This window comes from Pyrgilauda ruficollis, unplaced genomic scaffold (genome assembly GCF_017590135.1).
Source record: "Pyrgilauda ruficollis isolate IOZ18807 unplaced genomic scaffold, ASM1759013v1 scaffold10, whole genome shotgun sequence".
NCBI classification, from domain to species: Eukaryota; Metazoa; Chordata; class Aves; order Passeriformes; family Passeridae; genus Pyrgilauda; species Pyrgilauda ruficollis.
This window is the reverse complement of record NW_024508101.1, coordinates 11,094,032-11,115,232: the sequence shown is the minus strand read 5'-3', so window position 1 is coordinate 11,115,232 and position 21,201 is coordinate 11,094,032. Positions and strand designations below refer to the sequence as shown.

General features: G+C 43.0%; 1 protein-coding gene across 2 annotated transcripts in view; it reads left to right on the top strand.

Moving 5' to 3' along the window:
- Nucleotides 1-4,819: 4,819 nt before the first annotated feature.
- The window catches only part of MGLL (monoglyceride lipase), a 61,552-nt gene continuing 45,170 nt past the window's right edge, over nucleotides 4,820-21,201 (top strand). The window contains exons 1-2 of one of the 2 annotated variants that reach the window (XM_041465086.1): nucleotides 4,820-4,948; nucleotides 5,994-6,132. In XM_041465086.1, coding sequence (XP_041321020.1) covers nucleotides 6,008-6,132 — 125 coding nt within the window. In that variant the 5' untranslated portion in view covers nucleotides 4,820-4,948; nucleotides 5,994-6,007. The other variant, XM_041465079.1, reaches the window with a different exon arrangement.

Sequence of the window (21,201 nt, the reverse complement as noted above, 5' to 3'; positions counted from 1 at the left end):
TCTTCAGGTTCCTTTTGATTATTTTTTCTGCCCCCAAAACCCTTTTTCTGACGAGGTGATGAACATTTTATGAACATTACAATGACCATATGCAAGGAAATGCCATTCTGTAAAAACATTCTTTAAGCTGTCTGTGCTCACATTGACAAGGGCAGGATTTCCCTTCAGTAAAACACTGAAGTTCATTCTAGAGATGTGTACAAATCCAGTGGGAAAATTGGACTAATTATATAGCAGTACAGGAAACTTTTATTTAGACATTGAAAAGACAAAAAGGGACAAATGTCTAAAGAAAACCTCTAGATAAAGAGTAGAATGAATGAAAACAAGCCAGACCAACTCAGCTGAGGGTTTTTTGGTAGGGCTGCAATGCCCACGTGCAGCCCTTGTCCAGCAGAGCTGAGGCTGTGCCCTCTAGTGCTGGCCACAGGACTGAGCTGAGGCACCGCAGCTGAGCCTGTGCCCTTCAGAGCTCTGTAAAAACCTCTTCATTCCCAAGGCAAAAAGGCTGCTAGAATAACTCCATCAACCTCCCTCCTATGGAAAAAAGCTCTAGGGCAGAATTCCCACTCTTGTTTTGAATTTCCTGCCTTTGGAAGATGCCTTCCTTTTAATACTAAAAATGTCTCTGAATCTGGTATTAATAATCTTGTGGGGCTTTTAATTAAAAGAAACCCAAACAAAAAACCAAATGAACTACCCAAAAAAATATGTGTTGCTTCTGTAATGAAAAACAACCAGTTCTCAAATTAGCATCTATGTAGGATAGGTAATCTTTTATACATCAGTTTAAAAGGCTGAAACTGATATTCAGTTACTGTATTTTAAGTGTGTGTTTTTTGCCCTGTCAAATACGGAGCACAGGCAAAATACTAATCACTCCACTCTTACAGCTACTGTTTGCAAGTTACAGATTTGTGATTTTTCATGACAGGATGATTTGCAAATTTTTATTACCTACAAAAAAATAAGACTACTTTTACCAATAATTATTTTTATTTATATGGTAAAATTGCTTTATTATTTGACTGTAGTTTACATTTAGGGGTATTAACCACTTGTAGCTTAATCTAATAATTTTATTCCTACTGATTGGGGAAGGTGAGATTACTGAGGGGCAACACATCAGTGGAAGCCTGCAAACAATTTCTGTGATACTCATGTATTCCTTGTGCTTACCCTTCAACCTTTCTCCATTTCACACCAATTTGTGAGGTGGTCCATGAGACTGTAGAATTTTGCAGAACAATCTTGAGCTACTTATAATTCCTCCTGACATTGTTAAGATTAACCTGATCAATACAATATTTTCCTCTAATATTTTCTTCCTCAATCTGGTTTGCCTGAGACCAAGCTTCTTTTTTGGCTGCAAGACATTAAAAGAGATATTTTACAGGTAAGTGAGAACAGTTCATCCCAGCCCCCACTCCTGGCTCATCCCCATACATGTCTTATCCAGGAAAACCAACAGAAAAGCAAAGGCAGATTACAGAAATAAGTAAAGGTGAATGACTGGACTCCATCTAAGGATTAATAATAATATCTTTAAAAGCAGCCAAAGAGAAGGGCAAATCCAAATTAATTACTCTAAACTGATAGCTTTAGTGGCATTGGCTTCTTTGATTTTCACTTGATTTCAATCCTTCCTCTTCATGCTTCATTTCCCATGATTTCCCATGTGTTCTATTGCTTGTGCTGTCTGTTGTTCTCTCCAGCTGCTCCCTGACTACTATAACTTCCAGCATTTTTTTGGTTTTGCAGCAGATTCTTCCATAACCACATACTACTAATATATTTTATTATTCTGTCCTCCTCCTCTGATTTTTTTCCTCCTTCTTGTCAGCAAAAGTTCATTTTGTGGTCCTGGTGTGCAGAATGCCAAATGGTTTAGCAGACACAGCCTATGAAATCTACTTCTCAAACAAAACCACTGCTTTAAAATTTAGGAACATGGTGCTGTCAACAAGAGCAGAAGGGTCTCATACGGACTATTTACCTTTGCATGCCAACAGAATATGATCCATTAAAAATTCATTTTGGGAACAAAAGCCTAACTGCAAAGAAAATCCTTGTTCCTTATTCCCTTACCCTACTATCAGAGCTACACAGCAGCCTGCTGTGCTCTCTCCCATCATTCTCCTCTCCTCTCCTCTCCTCTCCTCTCCTCTTGCTGTGATATCAAGTTTCATGACATGTATTTACTCTGTCATTCCAGCAATTGATGCTTTCCCTAAAATTTGCTTTGTCTGAAAGTGTACCCCTTTTCTCTATATTCCTGTGCATCCCTTGGGGGTCAATGGAGACACTTAATTAAGCAGGGTTCACCCTTTAACAAACCAAACATCCTTTCCCACAAGGATTTAGTAATTGCTGAGTTAGTGTAAAGATCCACCAAGTGTGAATTTATTTTTTATTAGAAGTTGATTTAGCCTAAGCTCTATTTCTGAAATATATTTTACTCTACCAAGACAAGGGAGGATGTTACAATCTCATAAATACTGCATGCTCAGGCATCCCTTTGCTTTCTCACAGGGAGGCAGTATGCAGCAATTGCTGTGCTGAAGCCTGGTGCATAGTCTGGGTGTCAGGTACATGAATTCCCCCGACACAATCCAGTTTTCTCCAGTGGCTTTTCACTCACAGCTTAAACTCTGCAAAATGATAAGACAACAAGTCAGCAGTTCCTCATTCATTCCATGTTGTTAACATTGAGATGGGGAAGTGTGTATCACCCATGGGAAGAAATGTCCTCAAATTCCTGGGGCCTTAGGAAAGCTGGTGAGAAGGGAAGGAGCTGCTGGTTGATTCTTCATTCCAGTGCTGTGGTGAGGACCTGGGCCTACAGAGAGGGCAGGCTGCACCACAGTTATGCTGTCTCCAATTTTAGCTACACTGAGGTTAACAGGGTATCAAGGGAATCATATATCTGCACTGACCAGGGCAGGCTCTCAAAGTCAGGATCTCACCCTTGTGTCCCAACAAAGGTTGTTTTCCTTGGGATGCTATTTTTATCCAGAAGTTTAAAAAGATATTTTCTCCTCAACTCCCTCCACCCCTCTGTGGCCCTGGGAACTCTGATATTCCCAGCACCACAGCAGGAGAGGAGCCTGTTCCTGGCATCAGATTTCATGGGTGGCTGTAGGGAAGCAGTAAAGTGTTCCTGGCAGATAAACCCTGAGTGGGAGAAGAGGCTTCTTTCCTTCTTTCTTTTCTTCTTAATCCAGTTATTATCTGATCTGTATCATTTAAATAATTATATATGTCCTTGCTTCTACCAACTCTGGAGCTGGCTTGTGATAGCTCTTTAATTCCACCCATTCATACTTAGACAGTAACTGGCCTAGCAAATGGTACAGCTCCAGGTACAGCTCCCAGGGCTCTGCTTAAGAGCCATCTGACCTAAATCTCACTCATTATAAACAACCATAAATGTTGGTTTTGTTAATTTTTTTTTCCCCAAACAACAGCAGTTACAGGAACATGTAATTTTGCTTTTGCCATTTATAACTAACACCCCCCCAGGCATTTAATATAAATGACACTGAAAGATGAGTAAAATTAAATCTGGTTTTGATTTCCTTTTTATTTTTATATGGTTCATCTCTGAGGTTTTGCATTTATTGTTATTAGTGTTAGCATGTATTTCTTTCCTTTCCTCAACCTTTGTTCACAGATTTACACTTGATGAGCATGTTGCTTCACTTCAAAAATAAGGTTAATAGCTGCCTCTTCTTAGAAAGGCTTGAGACCTCTAAGCATACGTAGGCATGTAAAAATGAAAGGAGCTGATGAAATGTAAAAGGCATGAATCTGTGCTCAATCAATGCTAACCACTTAGCAGTATTAAATGACAAAATTCTGTATTGGGATAACTCCCCTTAAAGCTGGGGAGCTATTTTGGCTTCAGGGAACCTTGCTGTGACAATTTTTATAAGCAAGTGTCATATACCACCAAATAGATCTCACATTACAGAGTAGCAGCACATGTATTGCATATAGTCTATAGTGACATAATGATTTATGTGAGTATAAATCATATGCTGTTTATAAATGGCCTTTACCCTGAACGAGGCTGCAAAGCTTGGGCACTTCTCTGAACCGGGAGCGATCTCCCCGGTATGGCTTCAGAGCCTGAAGAGGTGCACGTTAAACGCGAACAGCGAAGTTTGGTGTTGGGATCCTAAGGAGCTGTTCGGACCGGGATGCCCAGGAGGCAGCACGGCTCCACGATGTCCTCTGTGACATTCTGCGCGATCAGCCGCCCCCGCCCCCGGTCTGTCTGCGCTGTCCCCCAGCCCGCAGCAGCGGAGCGGCCGCTCCTGTGCCCAGATCCCGGTACCGGGGGCTGCGGGAGCGCTGCGGCCGCATCAGCCCAGCGGGGCGGCGGCGGAGCCGGCGCGGAGCCCCCGCGGGAGGGCACCGGGGAAGGGGGCGACCGTGCCTCCGCTCTCTCCGCGGCCAGGCGGCCCGGGGGCACCGCGGGGCTCCCCCGCTGCCCGCCCAGCCCGGCCCAACCCCGCCGAGCACCGCCCGCCCCTCCATCCATTCTTTCATCCATCCACGCATCCGTGCATCCATGCATCCTCCATCCATCCACCCACCCACCCACCGCCCTTCCGCCGCCGTCTCCCTCTCTCCGGGAGCAGCCCGTGCGCACCGTGCGGTGGAGCCACCGCGCTTCGGCTCCGCGGGCGGACGCGGGGCCGCCGCGCCCGGCCGCGGCAGGAGGATGCGTGAGCGGGGCTGGCGACCTGGCATCGCGTCGGTGCTTGGATCCTCCCTCCTCCCTCTCCTCCTCCTCCTCCTCCTCCCCTCCCTCTCGCTCCCCGCCTGGCAGCGCGGGGCTGGGGAAGTTGCGCTTACACGAGAGATGGCTTCGCAGCGGGGATCGCTCTGAGGAAAGGTCTCCCCCTCCCTCGCCTCCCCCCGTCGCCGCGGCCTCCGAACTGTAAGTGGCAGGAAGGAAGTAAAGTTGCAAACAACCTGCCGCGGCAGGAACTTTGTGAACTGCTCCAGCTGCATGTGTTCAAGGTGCCTTTGATGTACGTGCAGCAGCTTCTGGAAAGTGGACTGCAGCTTTCCCACCCGCCAGCCCTCCCTCTCCCCAGCCCTTCCCAGCCTCCCCTCCCACCACCGCCACTTCAGCCCGCACACGCAATTTGTTTGAGAAGGGAAAAAAAAAAGTGATGAACGAGAAGTGGTGAATTACCCAAGCGACTTTCCTCAAAGAGCGAGCGAGCCGGGGAGAGGAGCCGGGGCGAGCCCCGCGCAGCGCCGCGAGGGACCCGGCGGGGCTGCCGGGCTGTGAACGCGGCTCCGCAGCGAGATGCAAAAAGCCTCATCTGCTTGCGTTTGACTTGCGATGCCGGCTCCTCACTAGAATGCAAACCTTTGCACAGGATGAAAACAGGTTTGTGGCAAATTCTCTCGGAAATGTTTCGCTCCCCGCCGCCGCCACCTTCCTGTCTGAGATGTCAGAGAAGATCTTAATGATGACACGGTGGCAGATACCTCTGCTGTGTACCCACCACTGTTCTTTGGAGATATTCCGCCAGAGATAAATCTTTTATGCAGCTGTCTTTTCATATCAGTAGCGATTGCTGCATAATTTGCTCTTGATTGCAGTTAAAATATTCTCTTTAGGATCCGCTTCACAAAACGATGCAAAATAAACTCAGATGGGAGAAGTGTGGAATAGAAAGCTGCAAATGAAGTACTGATGGTGGATTGCTCTTCCCTTCTTCTTGCTCCCTCTCCCCCCCAGTGCTCTGCCTCTAAATGTGAGCCATTTCTAAACAAAAACATTTGCTACATTTCTGTTTAAAGCAGTGGTTTTGGGGGCTCTTTGGCTGTTGTTTTGGGAGCAGCCTCCCATCAGTGGTACTTGCCTTACTGATTGACTTTCTTGTGTGTCTGTGGCTGCCAAGCCCATCAGCTTTTATCTTGTTTTCACCTGTTTTAAAGTATGTCTTGTTTCTTCTAACACCTTGCAGGTCATTCTTCCAGAATGCCAGAGGAAAGTTCGCCAAAGCGGAGTCCTCAAAACATCCCATACAAGGATCTGCCCCATATCATCAATGCTGATGGGCAGTACCTCTTCTGCAGGTATTGGAAGCCAGAAGCATCTCCCAGGTGAGCACTTTCAAGCAAATGTCCTTTCTACTATCACTAAATATGACTCTGTTAATGCAATTATTATTTACAGCTTGACTGTCATTACAGGGCCGTGAACATGAGCTTTATAGGGCCCCTAAGAGAGCTTTCTCTCAACTGAGAAAGTCCCTACTGTAAAAATTGCATTCTCTAAACTTTAACTTGCTCAAGTCAGCCTTGCAAATATAAAATATGGAGCTACTGTCATTCCAGGCACAGCTGGCTCGGTTGGCAATATTCTTATTCAATATTCTACCAAGTGGCTCTGGCAGGTGGCTGATGCCTATCAGCAGTAAAAGCTATCCCCAAACTAATAGCACAGGCAGTCAGGGAGGACACGGACACAGGCTTTGCAATGTTCACTCTTTCTGATTTTCTCAGTGTCAACAAACTTAACATCAGTATCTGAGTATAGTAATAGCAGGGCAACAGGCAGAATGTTTGACTGCATTGCTTTTTGACTGGTTTTGAATTATTTATACTTAGTAAATGATTCAGGGAGCTCTCTCACTGGCAATTGCAATTTAAAAACTGACCTGTGTAATAAACACAGACAAATAATCAGACAGAGAATGTTTTCTAATTTTTTTTTTCATAATTTAAATAACCTCTTTAATAGCTTTCTGTGCTAATTTTGATCTGATGTGGCTCCTGTAGTTATGATCTTTCTTCTTCCAGTATCTGCTGGCTTGACATGCATTTGTGCTGCCACTAGTTATGTAGGTATCTGCTTCATAAAAATCTGGATATTGCTTAATTGTTTTCTTTTTCTGCAAGCCAACAGGAAGAGCTGTGTTGATTTTATATACGTAGAAAACAGTCACAGGAACAAGTTGTTAAATCTGTAGTAGGGAGTTAAACTTTATCCTGACGACCCAACAGGCTGGACACCATCCTCTGCCCAAACCAGCCTGGCAACTGCTCTAAGAGAGGGATACATGTCCAAGTTAGCTGGCCTTGGGCTTTATACCTACAAACCAAGGGACAGTGGGAATAACATAGGGCTGGGTTAGCACTCAGGTATTATAGAGGGTGGGCAAGCACCAAAATATACTGGCCCCAGAGGGGAGGACAGTGCAGCCACCCCACCACAGCTCCATTGCCCAGGCTGGGCTGTAGGACAGAGGTCTGGTTCAAGAACTCCTGGTCTACAGAGCATTTTATAGTTGCTTCTACTCGCTGCCTTTCAGAAACAAGGAGGAAGGTTTTTGGCACTGGTGCAGTACACAGTCTTTGCACCAACCCGAAGATTGCCTTTATAGAAAAATAATGCTATGAGATCAAGGTTCTACAGTGAAACCAGGCTGTTTTGTATTATAATGGTAATTAATCATTAACTACCCATAGCATTCATCGCCCAGTTGTGGAATTGCTTTTTTATCACATTTAATTTCTTACCAAATTAGTAGTGGGTGGATGGGTCTTTGGAGCTGAGAGTGAAAACTTGGTGTCTAAGTCCTCTGGGTAGTTAATTTTTTTATTGGTCTGTGCACCATGCAGTTAATTAAGAGTGAACTTGTCCTAGTTTTGTGATGAGAAAAGTGGATGGGATCAGTGTTGCTCATTTACAAGGAGCTCCTGTGTGTGTGTTTGCATGTTTGTGTACAAGGAGAGGGCGTATTGTTTATTATTAGCTCTTCATGAATTGTTATATGTGAGAGATGGTAAGTGACTGAATAACAAGTCAGTGCCTGGATCCTGTGATCAAGACTGCTCTTGAAGTGCTTTGATAGGCAAACCAAAAATACATTATTTTGCCCCCTTTCACTTTACATAAGAAGCTCAGCTTTTTCTTCTTCCTGTGTAGAAGCTCAGCAACTTTCATCTAATTTTAAGCATTCAGCAAAACCGATCTCTCTAAATATATGTATAGGGAGAGAAAGAGAGACACCTCAGGGGACTTTTACAGGCCTGTTACATTTATTTCAAATACTGAAAGCAATTCTTTCAATCTTCTAACTCAATTGTTGATTCAAGTTCAAATCTTAACGCTAATGAATGATGCTATAACCGTCAAACGGTGAGATCTTTCATTGATCCATTATGTGCCTAATCCCAGCTAGAGCTGTAGAAATACCTCTTCACTGCAGATGCCCAAAGATTATCATTGACTTGTCTTCTATTAGAATAGAACTTATCGCCCTTGATCCCTCCCCCAGGGAGGGGGAAAACCCAGGATGTCTGCCAAAGGAAATATTAAAAAGTAGCTCTAGCCTGAGCTTGAAGAGCAGACAATGGCCAGGCAGTCTCTGAAAGTGGAGATGACTGACAGACACCACCCCTTGGAGCTGGTGCTTCTTTTTTATCTCATTGAACAGACTCATAAATGTGGATAAAAGTCTGTAGCTTATTAATGTGTTATAGCATATTAAAAAAAAAAAAACCACACACACACACCAAAAAAACTATTTTTTCAGGAAGATGGAGAAATTTTGTGAGGCATTATTGCTTCATGCTCACAAATACCCAGGCTCTGATCTTGTGTGGTGTTGATCTGACTGATCAGCCCATACTGGTGCACATATGGAAGCTTTGTTATAAGTGCCACTGAGGCCAAGGTTGTCCTGCCAGTGAAAGGCACCTATTGTGAGTTCCTCAGCAGGGTCTGCTTTGTTTCAGAGAGGGATTTAGGTGATTACTTCACAGGAAGCTGACACACAAAGGCACTCAGATGTCATAATGATTAGATGGGGTAGATGGAGTAAGGAGTAATGGGACTAAGGAAGAAGAAAGACAGTGTTTTCCACTTTTTCTTTTTTTTTTTTCTCATGGGAAGTCACTCCCAACAGCAGAGCTGGGGCCTGAGTGTCATCTTCTCTTGCTGCCTGCTGGCAGCAGTGCAGGTGCAGCTTCCCTGGCCAGCAGCCCGGCAGGCTGCCCAACTTGTTGAGCCAGTTCCATCTTAAAGTGTAATTAAGTGGTCTCCCCTTGCTGAATGCAGCAGAGATGAAAAAGTAGTATGTTCTGGTGTCGTTTTCATGTTTTGTGCCAACAGCAGAACTTGTGGACCATGAAAATGGGTAACTATTTGGCACCAAGTGCTCACTGCTGAATGCAATGCTTAGGATCTGAGCAAGGCATGGCACTCTCAGGTCTTTGCAATGTTGTTTGAAGGAATTAAATCATTAGAACCAAACAGGACTGATCTCATGCCTATAGCACGTCCCAGTAGCCAAAGAAACCCTTCTTAATGGGAAAGCAGTCACTGTGTAAACATAAAACACAGCTCCATGGAAGGCTCCATGGAAGTGCTCCACCCTGAGCACTCGGAGTCAAAATATGAGTAACAGGAGGTGAGGAATTAAGAAACCAAGTTCTATTCCCAGCTCTCATACAAAACTACTAAGAATAGATGCTGATGAGGAAGAGGAAGGAAAGTTGGGAGGAGAAGTCAAGACATTTCCTTTGAGGCCCCTAAAGGGCCTGGGGAACTTCAGAGGTGACCTTTTTCCTCTGTGGTCTATATCACTGTAGCGTTTTCTAGATGCTTCCTCCATTCTTGTCACTACCTAGATAAGCACAAAATAGTTTTTTTCTGGGGCACTTTTAGCCCCTCTTCTTGACCCCAAGTAAACCCTGTGAGATTTATTGACTCAGAGTAATTTTTTTCAAAGCTGCTCATAGCTGCAGTTGCCACTGACTTCAGACAGAGTGATGCCCAAGTCTCTCCTGGTAGATCAGTCACTTTAAGCTGGACACTTGAGACACTTGAAGCTAGAGGATGCACTTGAAAATGTGATTTCCAGACATCTGTGAATGTGAGCTTCCTCAGTCACCAAAGAGAAACCATTACCTGGCTAGGTAGCATGGTGCTTGAGTGTCTCTGACAGAGTGGTCTCTAGGTAGACTTAGAGGGTTTCCTGGATTCACTGTGGTTTTCTGCCTGTGGGTCACAGAGGCATTCCTGAGCCATTGTTAACTTACACTAGAATGGGTTGGCTCAACTTCAGACATCTGAGCACAGTTTAAGTAAACAGAGTGGCAATTGTCTGAGTAAACAGTGCCTTTGTAAGAGTTCTTTCAGTTCTACACCTGAGATGTGTTTAAAAATACAAAATTAAACAAACAAAAAGCACCCACTTCTCTATTTACTTTTTATATTTCTTTTACTCTTTGAAGAACTCCTGCCATTCTTTCTGACTTGTTAGTAATGAAAGGCCAAGCCAATAAGGAGAAAACAGATTTCTCTGTTCCCCAAAGATTTTGCAGATGTGCCTGTGGTGCAGAAATACAAATTGCTTTTGTATTTGAACTGGCCCTTAAATTGTAAATATTGCTTGATGGTTTTGGCATCTCATTACCAGCACTTCCACGCCATTTCCAGAAGAACAGCGCAGCTCCCAGCATGAGCAAACGATAAAATTGAATTTGACTTTCAGACATTTCCAAAGTGAGTTAATAAATAAATAAGTAAGCCAAAGTGAAGTCAAAGCAAAAGAAATCAAGTCACTGATTATAATGTCTTTAATTATAGCATATTGTGTTAGTCTCTAGAAATACTTAAAGCAGTTTCTAATTCAGTGTCAGTCTTGAAGAACACTTTGTTTGTACTAATGAGGTCAACTTGAAATTAAAGCCAAATCTGTAGGATGCAAAGTGACTTATGTCAGCACAGTTTGCCATAGGATGAATTCAGCTCCCTGTGTTTTTCTGATCCCACTGCACACACTGCAAAGGGAAATGACAATGATCATTGTCAAATCAACATTCCAGGCTTTGCTTGCCGTATTGCTACTGCCTGAGTTTCTAAAGCATCCGTTCTTCTCATCAGCTGTGTATGTGTTCCTTTAATGCCTCTGTTATCTTTGCTCCATGTGACTGTCTTATTCACTGTGAATGGGGGCATCCTTTTATGATTCCTCATGTGGTTCCAGAGGATGGGCAAATTAGCAAACCAGCTTTGTGTGAGAGGGACTCTGAGAGACAGGGGAGCTGTTTTGGTTCTCACTGCAGATACTTCCAACAGGCTTCTTCAGTATGATAATTTTTTTTCAGTCTCCACAGGAATGTCCAACACAAGCAAATCTGCCTTGTATTCCACAGAAATGAAGGGAAAAGGTGAATAGCAAATGGAATAACATTTGTAATTAAACTGTCCCTTTTGCTCATTGCCCTCTTAGGATCTGCTTCTGAGCACAGGTGTACAACTTTGTGACATCAGTGTCTGGGAGCAAGATGACTTGTGGAGTTCCCTGTTGTGAGTCTCAAAGCAGTAAAATTTCATCCTGATCCTGAGAGGAGCAAAAAAAAAAGCAAAATCAGTGTTGGTTCTGTGTGCCACCTGATGAATTGGAAACAGTACTGTCCAGCACAGTGAATATAAGAAGCAGAGGTAGAAATAGGAGAAAAGAAGAAAAATGGTCTAAAGAGAGTGTTGTAAAGATAATTTTTCTGCTCATTATTCTGCCAGAGACTGAAGGATAAGCAAACCTGGCCTCTGTAAAACAAAGAGTTAATTTGCTTTTAATTGGAATACAAGTGTGATGATCAGTACTGGCTTTGTGCCGTGACTGCAATGAATGCCCAGGTTGGTCACTCAGCATTTAGAGGTCTTTGGCCTGGGCAGACCCTCCACTGACCTCTTCTTCATCTCATCAAACTGGGAATGCTCTGAACCAGCTATTTGTTGGTAGTGACACAATAGCTGAAGCAGAAAACTCAGTGAGCATACCAGAGTTCCAGATGCAAGAGCACTTTAGTTCACTGCTATAAGGAATATACAGGTTTAGTGAAAATAATAAAAGAGCTGCACACAGTTCCTTCCTTCAGCTTCTCTAGCACTCTTGGAACATCCCTTGGGAACACACAGCAGCTCTTTTAGATCACTGTGAATACATCTACAAGAACTGGCTGTACAGCTGTTCTGGCTGGAAGAGGCTATTTTTTCTAGATGTCTGTAGCAGAGGAGTTGGCCTTGAAAGTTCCTTTCAGACTGCTGTGACTTTGTCCTTTTTAAAGTCAGGGTGAACATCTGACCTTTTTGTTCTTCTAGGGAAATTGCATTGTTCTAAGAGCTGTCCCTGCAGACATATTTGGCTGAGCTGCCTTTCCTAGGTTCAGACGTGTCATTGTCCTAATGTATTCCCACTTGAATGGAAGCCACCCGTGTTTGAAACCTCCTATTGTCCCTTATGGAAGAGATGTGTCACAACCCTGCTAGCAAACGGCTGATTATTCAAGGTATCCAAGGAGATAGTGTTACATCTTGCCCATGAGATTCCTAAAGATATGCTTAGGCAGGTCCTTTACCTCATCCCACCCCAGTTATATCCTTAAGTGCACCCAGCCATCCCTGTCCTGTACTCTACAGCACAGACATTCTGACACTGTGTCAGTATGACTTGTTATCCACAACAGGAAAGAAGGAAATCGCAAACATCAGGGTAAGTAAAGTTTTTAGACCTCATTAAAATTATATCTCCTCTAGGGTTTCCTCTTGCATACCAATACAGTTTCACTTATGTTAACTGAAAGAAAAATACTGGTGCAGCAATCCCAAATACCAACCTTGGGCTAATCCCAACCCCAAACATCTTCTAAAGCAACCAGACTTGGGGGAGTCACTGGGTGGTGGTGGCAGGAAGGCAGCCCCAAGATGACCAGACAGTGGTACCAAGGTGTGGCCTTGGAGCCAGGAAAGGAACAGCTGGTGGAAGCTGTCCGGGTGGCCACAGCACTGCAGTGAGATTTACCTGCCTCCAAGCATGCTCTTATGGGATATCCCCATCAGCAGGAGAGGGGATAGGTCTTGGTCATGGTCTTTTTCTGCTTGGGAATGTGTTCGTTCCTCTCAGGCAGATGCAGTATGTTTGTGTCTGAAGGGATTCATTCTTTTTGTAGAAGTTTTCAATGTCCCAGAGCCTTGGGTAACACCAAACTTCACGAGTGCTTCCACTGGCATGAAAGAGTCCCCCCTTCTGTGTCAGACACTGGCTCTGCAGCCAGGAACTATCTTTGCTTCTGTTTGGCAGGCACTCACTTGATGATGGAAGCCTCTGAATCCTCCCATACTGAGTGGTGGCAAAGGCAACTTGCTAGACCTAGAGAATTCAGTGTCAAAAAACAGAAAAAAGGAGGCAATGAGGAGCAGAGAGCAGTCAAAACATGGTCAAGACAGTCATTAGACACAATGACCAGTGATTTACAGAATCAGACTTAAAAATTATCCATACTTTTATTTCCTTGTCTACAATTGCGTGTAGTCATCCAGTCAAGTGATGCAAATTGGGGCTGGAGTCTCTAGATGAAAGTTGCCAGAGAAAGTAAGTTATTTCTTGAGCAGCTGGTAGTTGAAGAAGGCTTGATGTTTGAAGAGAGATTTTAAATAAAATCTACTAAGCAATGAATTAGTTGTTCTTGCTGTTCTGCTGCAAGTAATTTGTCTCAGCGGCAATTGTTGGAAAGAAAGAACAGGGAAAAAAGGGGGACAAAATACTGACAACTGGGCTAAAGCCAAACATTCAGCAGTAACAGGGTAATAATTGTTTGCTCTGGTGTTGTGTACAGATAGATAAGGAGAAAATGTACAAACTGGTATAGATTTGGTGTGCAAGAAAGATTGCTGAGCTTTTTCAGATGTCTGTCGGACCTGTGATAAATGTCTGGCTCTGTATGTTTTCTTTCTTCCCTGCTCAAGCTTCAAGCTTGCAAATTGAGAGAATAAGTCCTAAATTATTGGCCTTTCTTTAAAACAGAATTTGGTTTAATTTGCTGTAGACGTCAGCAGATTAGTTGGTTCACCAACAGACAAGATGACCTTATTTTTATAATTTTTCAACATAGTTTCAACTTTTATTTTCAAAACTATCTCAGTGAGCTTTCAAATTCAATTGTCAATTCCAGAAATCTGCAATGGTTTAATTTGTTGGGTGAAAGGCATGAGGAGTGACAAGGAAGCAGTAAGTAATTAAATTTCTGTAAGATAACATCCAGCTGACTTAATGGTTAAGCTTTTTCTTCATTTTTTCAATTTTATGTGAGAGCTAGTCTACAATATTTGGAGCATTAAAATCTGTATTCTGAGCAGCATTCATAATCTCATATTATTAAAAAGACATTAAAGCAATCAGCATTCAGTCATCCTCTGCTCCTCCCCAAACAAGGGATGTGGAGCATTTCAACCCAGGTTGCCCTGAAAATGCACAGAGCATCTCTCTGACATTATTGGATGCCCACAAATTCATTAGGACAGAAAGATGTTTTTTCATTGACTTTGTTCTTTCCAAATTCACTGTGGCCCCCTTCCATGTAGCACAGGGAACCCATGGTGATATCTGAACTCTGCAGTTAAACTCCTGCTGGCTGCTTTACAGCCAGGTTTTTACTCACGCTGTGTGTCCATCCTTGCCTCTGGCAGGCTGTGTTGCCACAGGAAAGGCTTTTTACCTCTGTGCTTCAGTTCATGTGGCAGTGGGAAGAAGGGTTGATCCTTGCTTGGGGTGGGGTAATGGATCAGAGAATCTCTTGAGGTGCCACTCATCTCTTCCTCGTGTGACCTCTGCAAGCAGCCTGGTTGCACCATTTGTAAAGCATTTTTGGGTTTCTGTATGAGGAGTGTTGCACAAAAGCCAGCTGCTGTTATTATTTATCCTGTTTATTTACTGGTCACATTTCTCAGAGCTGGGGAACGGCAAAAAACAAGCAATCAGCAGATTCACTTTGTTTACATTTAATTTCACTTTCGGTGTTTGGGGAATGCTGATTTGTAAAACTCTATTCCTTCCTTTGAAGCCTGTAATTTTGCATAGTGGAAACATTGCCTCATTCTTACACACAGGTTTACATTTCTGTTCTGAAGCATTATTTAAGGGTTCTGCCCATCAGAGGTTTGCTTCCTGCTGGGCACATTCTCCTCCACACCAGCTCTCACTCTTTCTTTGCCAGGAATTGAAGGAGTCAAAGCTGGTCTGGCTGGTGGGGTTAATAACTGTGGTACTGAAAGTATTTGATCTGGATATTGTTGAGGCTTTTTAAAAACGGTCAGAAATATGTGGAACAGTCTCTGGTGAAGTGTTCCACATGAAACACAGCATTCCTGCAGCAGAATAACAGCTTGTGGTTTAAATAAATGTTGTTATTTCTGCTCTGCTGTAGGTGTACATGTATGTTTTGGTTCAGTGACTGCCAGATACTGTAAATGAGTATTGATTTCCTTTTCTATTTTAAGATTTTTTGCAGAAAAGACATCCCACGTGCCTTTGGCTTTCTTTGCCTGCATCTAAAATGATTGCAGCCAAGGACTCATCTAAATACTCTTTTTTTTTTATTGTTACCACCCATCTTTTTTCTAGTAGTTGCACCTCCAGTTGGACAGGTCCCCATTCACATTTTGGAGCTTAAAGCTATTACATCCAGCCCTTTTTGAGAATAAATCAACAGGGCGGTGATTAAAACTCATGGCAGGTAGGTTCCTTATTTGTGTTAGCATGGCAGCCCTCACTGTGAGAGGTGAAGCTGCCCAGGTGTAAGAAATGAAATAACATTTTAGGAACCAAGCCTGCAGTAGCTAAAGCCTTTGGACACCCAGATTTGCTCAGTGCAGCCAAGAAATAACACATATTGATTTGGCAGCCATAGGCTGAAATCTGTATCCAACTCTTAAGTCATCTGTAGGTAAACCATTGCACCTCACCTGTGATTAAAATTCACTTTGGTCCAAAATATGAATAAACATTTCAGCCTTTAAAGCTCCTGTTGCAGTGATCATTGTTTTAGCAGCATTCCATGTCTCATGTAGAACTGCTTACATTCAACTTTCCTTCCTACCTCAGGTCTACAGCAAACATGGAATAGTAAATTAATTGGAACATGCTGAAAGCTTTGGCAAACGCTTTGCCTGTGACATTCCTAATTTCCCAGAGGAGTAGCTGCTGATATTGATTTTGACAGAGCCTGTAAAGCCTCTTGCTGCAAAGATTCCTCTCATAGCTGGGCAAGGCTGAAGTGCAGCACTGGGATGTGCCAAGATTTCATTGGAAATTAATGTGTTTAATCTCAAAATATGTTAAAATATACATAAGCCCTGTATGATTAAGAAATAAATCCTTGAGTTTCTGTCTCTAAGTTTATGGGATAATTCCACCCTAGGTTTTGGAAAATCAAGTGGAAAAACTTGGCAATTTAGAGACTCATGCTACCTCTGACATCTGAACTTATAACGAGTTTGTCAGTTAGTTAAGGAAAACCAATTAAGATCTCTGCCAACACAGAGGACTGCTGACCAAATTGGATCAGGAAGGTAAAAGTGAGGATTGGCAATTGACTCAGTGCAGGAAGTAATCAGGAGTTCCACATTAGGAGTGGAATTGCCTGGCCACAAACAGTATTATTGGGTCTAAGTATTTCAGGGAGTTGAAGTCTTTCTTTAAACCATTGCCATACAACTGGGAATTGCACTGACAGTGCTTTATAAAAAAGTTGTAATAACATAGTATCTTGACTTCACAGAACAGATAAAGTGTCATCTCCTTTCTTGATCCTTCTTTTTTCACAGGTCTCTTCCTGGAGGGTGTCTTTGACCATGACAGGGGGGTTGAAACTAGGTGATCTTTAAGGTCCATTTCAACCCAAACCATTCTGTGATTCCAAGCTAGTGAAGGTTTGCCCACATAAGCCCCAGATGCCTGATCAAAGTTCTTCAGTCATGCAGGAATAACTCAGAAATGTTCTGACCCTCTTGTGCCAGGTGTGTGCTTTTCAGCCTCTTCTCTGCACAGGTGCTGGGGTGCTGAGCTGAATTCTTCCTGAAACAACTTTTTCAGTACTGCTGGTCATGAGTTGTCTGTACCATCCACTCCCTGAAACAGCAGCTTGAGACTGGAGATGATCAGAGTCATGGCTAGAGTCTGAACCATGGAAAAGCCCATTTTTAAGAACCATTGATATGTGGGTGGGGATTGACTATGAAGAACCTCTGGTGCACCTGGGTTCAGACTACGAGTGATGTCTGCATGAAAAACACCTTGCAAAAGAATGGAGGTCAGAAGAAGCCTGCACACTTGTCTTACAGGACATCAGCAGGTGCCACTTAACATTTAGATGTGGCATTCTCTGGAGCACTTGATTATTTGTCTCACACCACAAGCCCTTCTTAACAAATGTTTGAAAATAACCAAGCAAGCAGCATGTTCCTAAGGACTTAAACATTGCCATTTACTTATGTGGATCTAACCAGGGGGATGGCTTTACTAAATAAAATAATTTCCATCATTTGGAAGCTACAGAGGCGTATCTAAAACTCCTCACCTCAATAATTGAATATTGCTGTATATTTCCATCTTCTGTGCTATGCCAAAAAGTGAGATTAAATTGTAAAAATGTGGCTGGGATGCCATGTAAGGAGCATTCTTGCATGGCTTGAGCTTATCCCTTAATGAAATACACCTGGTTCCTTTCTAGGAAGATTACCTTCTGTTAGGGTTGAGTTGGATTTCAGGCTATGAACTTACAGCAGCAATAATGACTTGTCACTGGAACAGGCTCCAATGCTCTGAATATGCCAAGACTTCAAGGGAGTTCAGTAAAAAGGAACTGGTTTTGCACAGCTACTTTGAAACAGAGACATACTTTCATGTGAAAAAAAACCCCTTTGTTTGAACTTTTTTGTTCAGCGAGCAGGTGTAGTACTAACTAGTGAGTAATGCTGAGTTTCAGCAATAGTGACAGTGCAGAAGAAGCTTCTTGCCCTTCAACTGCAGCTTTCTCATGCTTGGAAAGGACAGTCCATCTCACCACACAGGCCTTTCTATTTCCAAGGCTTTGGCTCACTAGGCAGTGTCTGCATTTTGATTTCAAGAAGAAACTGCTACACGACTGGCTAAACAGTCATTTTTGTCCCTTTGGAAATCATTAAACATTCAGTGCAAGTGAAGAGGAGGGAGAGTCTGTGAAAACTGATCTTGTTCTTACTCCCTGTCTGTTGGTGCTCCATTGAGAGTGGTGGCCCTGCAGTGGCTGTGCTTCCAAGTCAAAATGAATTTTTAATAAAACTAACCAGAAGTACTTTATTTTTCCTGATTTCCAAGGGGATCTGTTCCAGAAACTCTTTCATTTCTTGCCATATTCTCCATCCACACCCTAAATCTAATCTAAAAAATGTGGGGGTGATTTCAGGTTGATTTGACTTTTGCAGCTGATGTCTTCTCTTTAAGCAATGTTTTGCACAGTTTTTGTTTTTTTTTTTTGACAGACACTGACTACTTTGTGCATCTATCCCTGTAGCTCCCCTTGGGAGGTATGACCTCCATTTCATCTCCCTTGTAACCCTTGCACTGAGCAAGGGCTGAAGCAGAGCAAAGCACAGGACTGGGATGTCCAGTTCCAGCATTCCTCCCAGTCAGGTCCTGGGGCAGTTCTGTCCCCCCACATCATCCCTTCCTTGGTCCTGTGTATGTTGCAATTCCTACCCCTTTTCTTGTTGGAAGCAGAAGTCATAATCCTTCTTTCAAGGCTTCCTGTGCTCTGTAGAAGGGCAGCAGCCACAGGAAAGCTCAGATCCAGCCCTGGGCTACCCAAGTCCCCAGGGATCTTGTCTGTCTTGCAGGTTCAGAGCAGCAGGTCTGGCAGTCAGTTCTGCCAAGGCAAATCCCATTTCTGATATCAAGTGGAGGAGTATCTCCCCAGGGCAGTCCATGTAACCCTAGAATCCCTCCTCCGCAGTTTTATTCAAGAAGGGGGTGGGAAGATCCAACCCATGAATTTTAAGCTACACACCAGGTATTTCACCTCTGATCTCAGCTTCATATCCCCTAAAATATTACTGCAAAGCCTCCTTGAAGCTAAGTACAGCTGATCTTAAGTGTTAACTTTGCAGAGATTTAGCCAGAGCTATGCGGTTGCAAGGACCCAATAATTCTTTCTCTCCCACCCCCACCTGAAATTTCCTTCCTCTCTTCTCCCGGTATTAGACGTCTCATGAGTTATTCTCAGTGAGGGCTTGCTTTTTTGAGAAACTACAATAAATCAGTTTAAACTATTTCTGCACATTGTTTTGTGATGGCTCTAGCTGGATCCTGTTGAACCTTTTGTTATGAAATATATTTGTACTAACCCGTTCTGTCTCTGTTCTGCTGATTTATGATGTCTGCACTTTCTGAGGCAGTTGGAAAACTTGGCCATGTTACTCCTTTTGGACACTTTCAGAACATGAAAGTTCTGAAATGTCCTCCTAACTCTGTTCTTGTGAGGAGCTGTGATTTTGAGATGTATGATGAGACCAGGCTTGCACATATGTTGCAAGAGGGTTGCTTACAGGAGCAGGTACAGGTTTTAAGACTGAGCTCTGAAGCTCTGTGGTGTAAGATGGTGTTTAAATCAACAACAGCCCCTTCAGAGGGGCTTTCATGGGAACTTTCAAGCATGAGGAAATGAGGAAATGAGGAAAGAAAGTAGGAAGCAGAGCTTGCTGAAGAGGTTTATTTTTTATTTGCCAATTTAAGATCTGGACAGGAATAAAGCTACTGATTCTACTAGTCTAGATCAAACCACATCAAACACAAATGTACAGGGCTCAACCCCCACAAGCTCTGTATAGTCAAGCAGAAATTGTGTATTGTGAGCACAGTGCAGGTTCCTCTGACGTGTTCTTTCATGCATGAAGGTTTTTCAAAGTTAAACCCCAGAGATAAACTCCTCCAGATTCAGAGCTCTGTGAGGTATCCATGCTAATGCTGTATGGTCTGTGATTTGGAGAGAAGGTTGATAGAGACTCAGCTCCAGGCTATTGATGTTTTGATTTGTTTTTTCCCTGAACTGGGAAAAATAGCGATAGAGCTGCTAGAGACAGGTGGCTCCCCAGAGGCTGGGCCTACATGGGAAAGCTGTGGGGCAGTAGGGCAGAGGCTAAGAATGCTAAAACCTGAGCAAGAGAGCAAGAAATGCCCTTGGGGGAGTGCCTTCTTGAAACAGGGATTGGAATTGGGAGAAAAGTCACTCCCTCTTGCACCTCCAGGGGGACATAACTCAGATGTTTCCTAGAGGCGGAAGGATGGCCTGAAGGGACACACCTGACTCCATAAATATTCCTGTCTAACTGGAGACACTAGGCTGAACTCATGGCTAAGTGTGTAGATCACAAACATTCATAACACGAGTGAGACTGCTATAGCATTTTGTAACCCCTACATATGGCCCAAGGTTTTTCAGGGCTGTTTTGAGGCACAAACCATCTCCAGAAGAAAGAATGCAAAAACTGTCTCAAAGAGCAGAGACAGAGACAGCCCCCTTCCAAACTTCAGGTCTTACACCCAAAGCAAGGGCCTGAAGAACCCTCCAGAAAAGGAAAAGATCACCAATAGCTTAGATCAGGAAAAAATGTATTCTTCATTATGTGTTCTTGTAAACTATTAGCTGCATTTTTTTTTTTTGTAACCTTTAAGCAAATACCAAGGGTAGAAAATTAGATTGACACTTAAACCTCAACAAATCTTATTATATGATAGATAGCTAATCCTCATAGTGAGGCCCATTTTCCCAGCTAACACAAGAATGAACGCCTTCCAGTGACTTTCCATTACAGTATACTTTGGAAGCAAAATACACACATAACATTTTTAACACGCTAAAAGATCTGTGAGTGACTATCCACTTGCTTGTCCAAAAATGTTACCAGTTTTTGGTAAATAAAAGATAATTGTTCAGCTACAAAGGAACTGATAAATCAGCTCAAATAACACAACAAAATGTAGTACTTAAGCCAGTCATTTTTCTGGCAGCTTAGCCGGCTCAGAGCTTTCCTGCCAGTTTGTTTTTAAAAATTACTTTAGGAATTTAGTGTCTGGAATTCAAAACTGTGCAAGTCAGATGTTCTTTGTTAAAGCTGATCTGGTTCTGGTAACAACATCCATAAGACCAAATGAAAAGCACAGTTGCCTAACATAGAATACCATGGTATTAGCTTAAGTTGTGAGGGCTTGATTCAGGAAATCACTTCTGCTTGTGATTGAATCAGTCCTTATTCCAGACAGCATTTATAAATCCTTTTTTAACTGTCATCCTGTACTTGGAGAGTCCTGTTGACTTTCATGTGTTGAAGAAAGTTTCCTGAGGTTA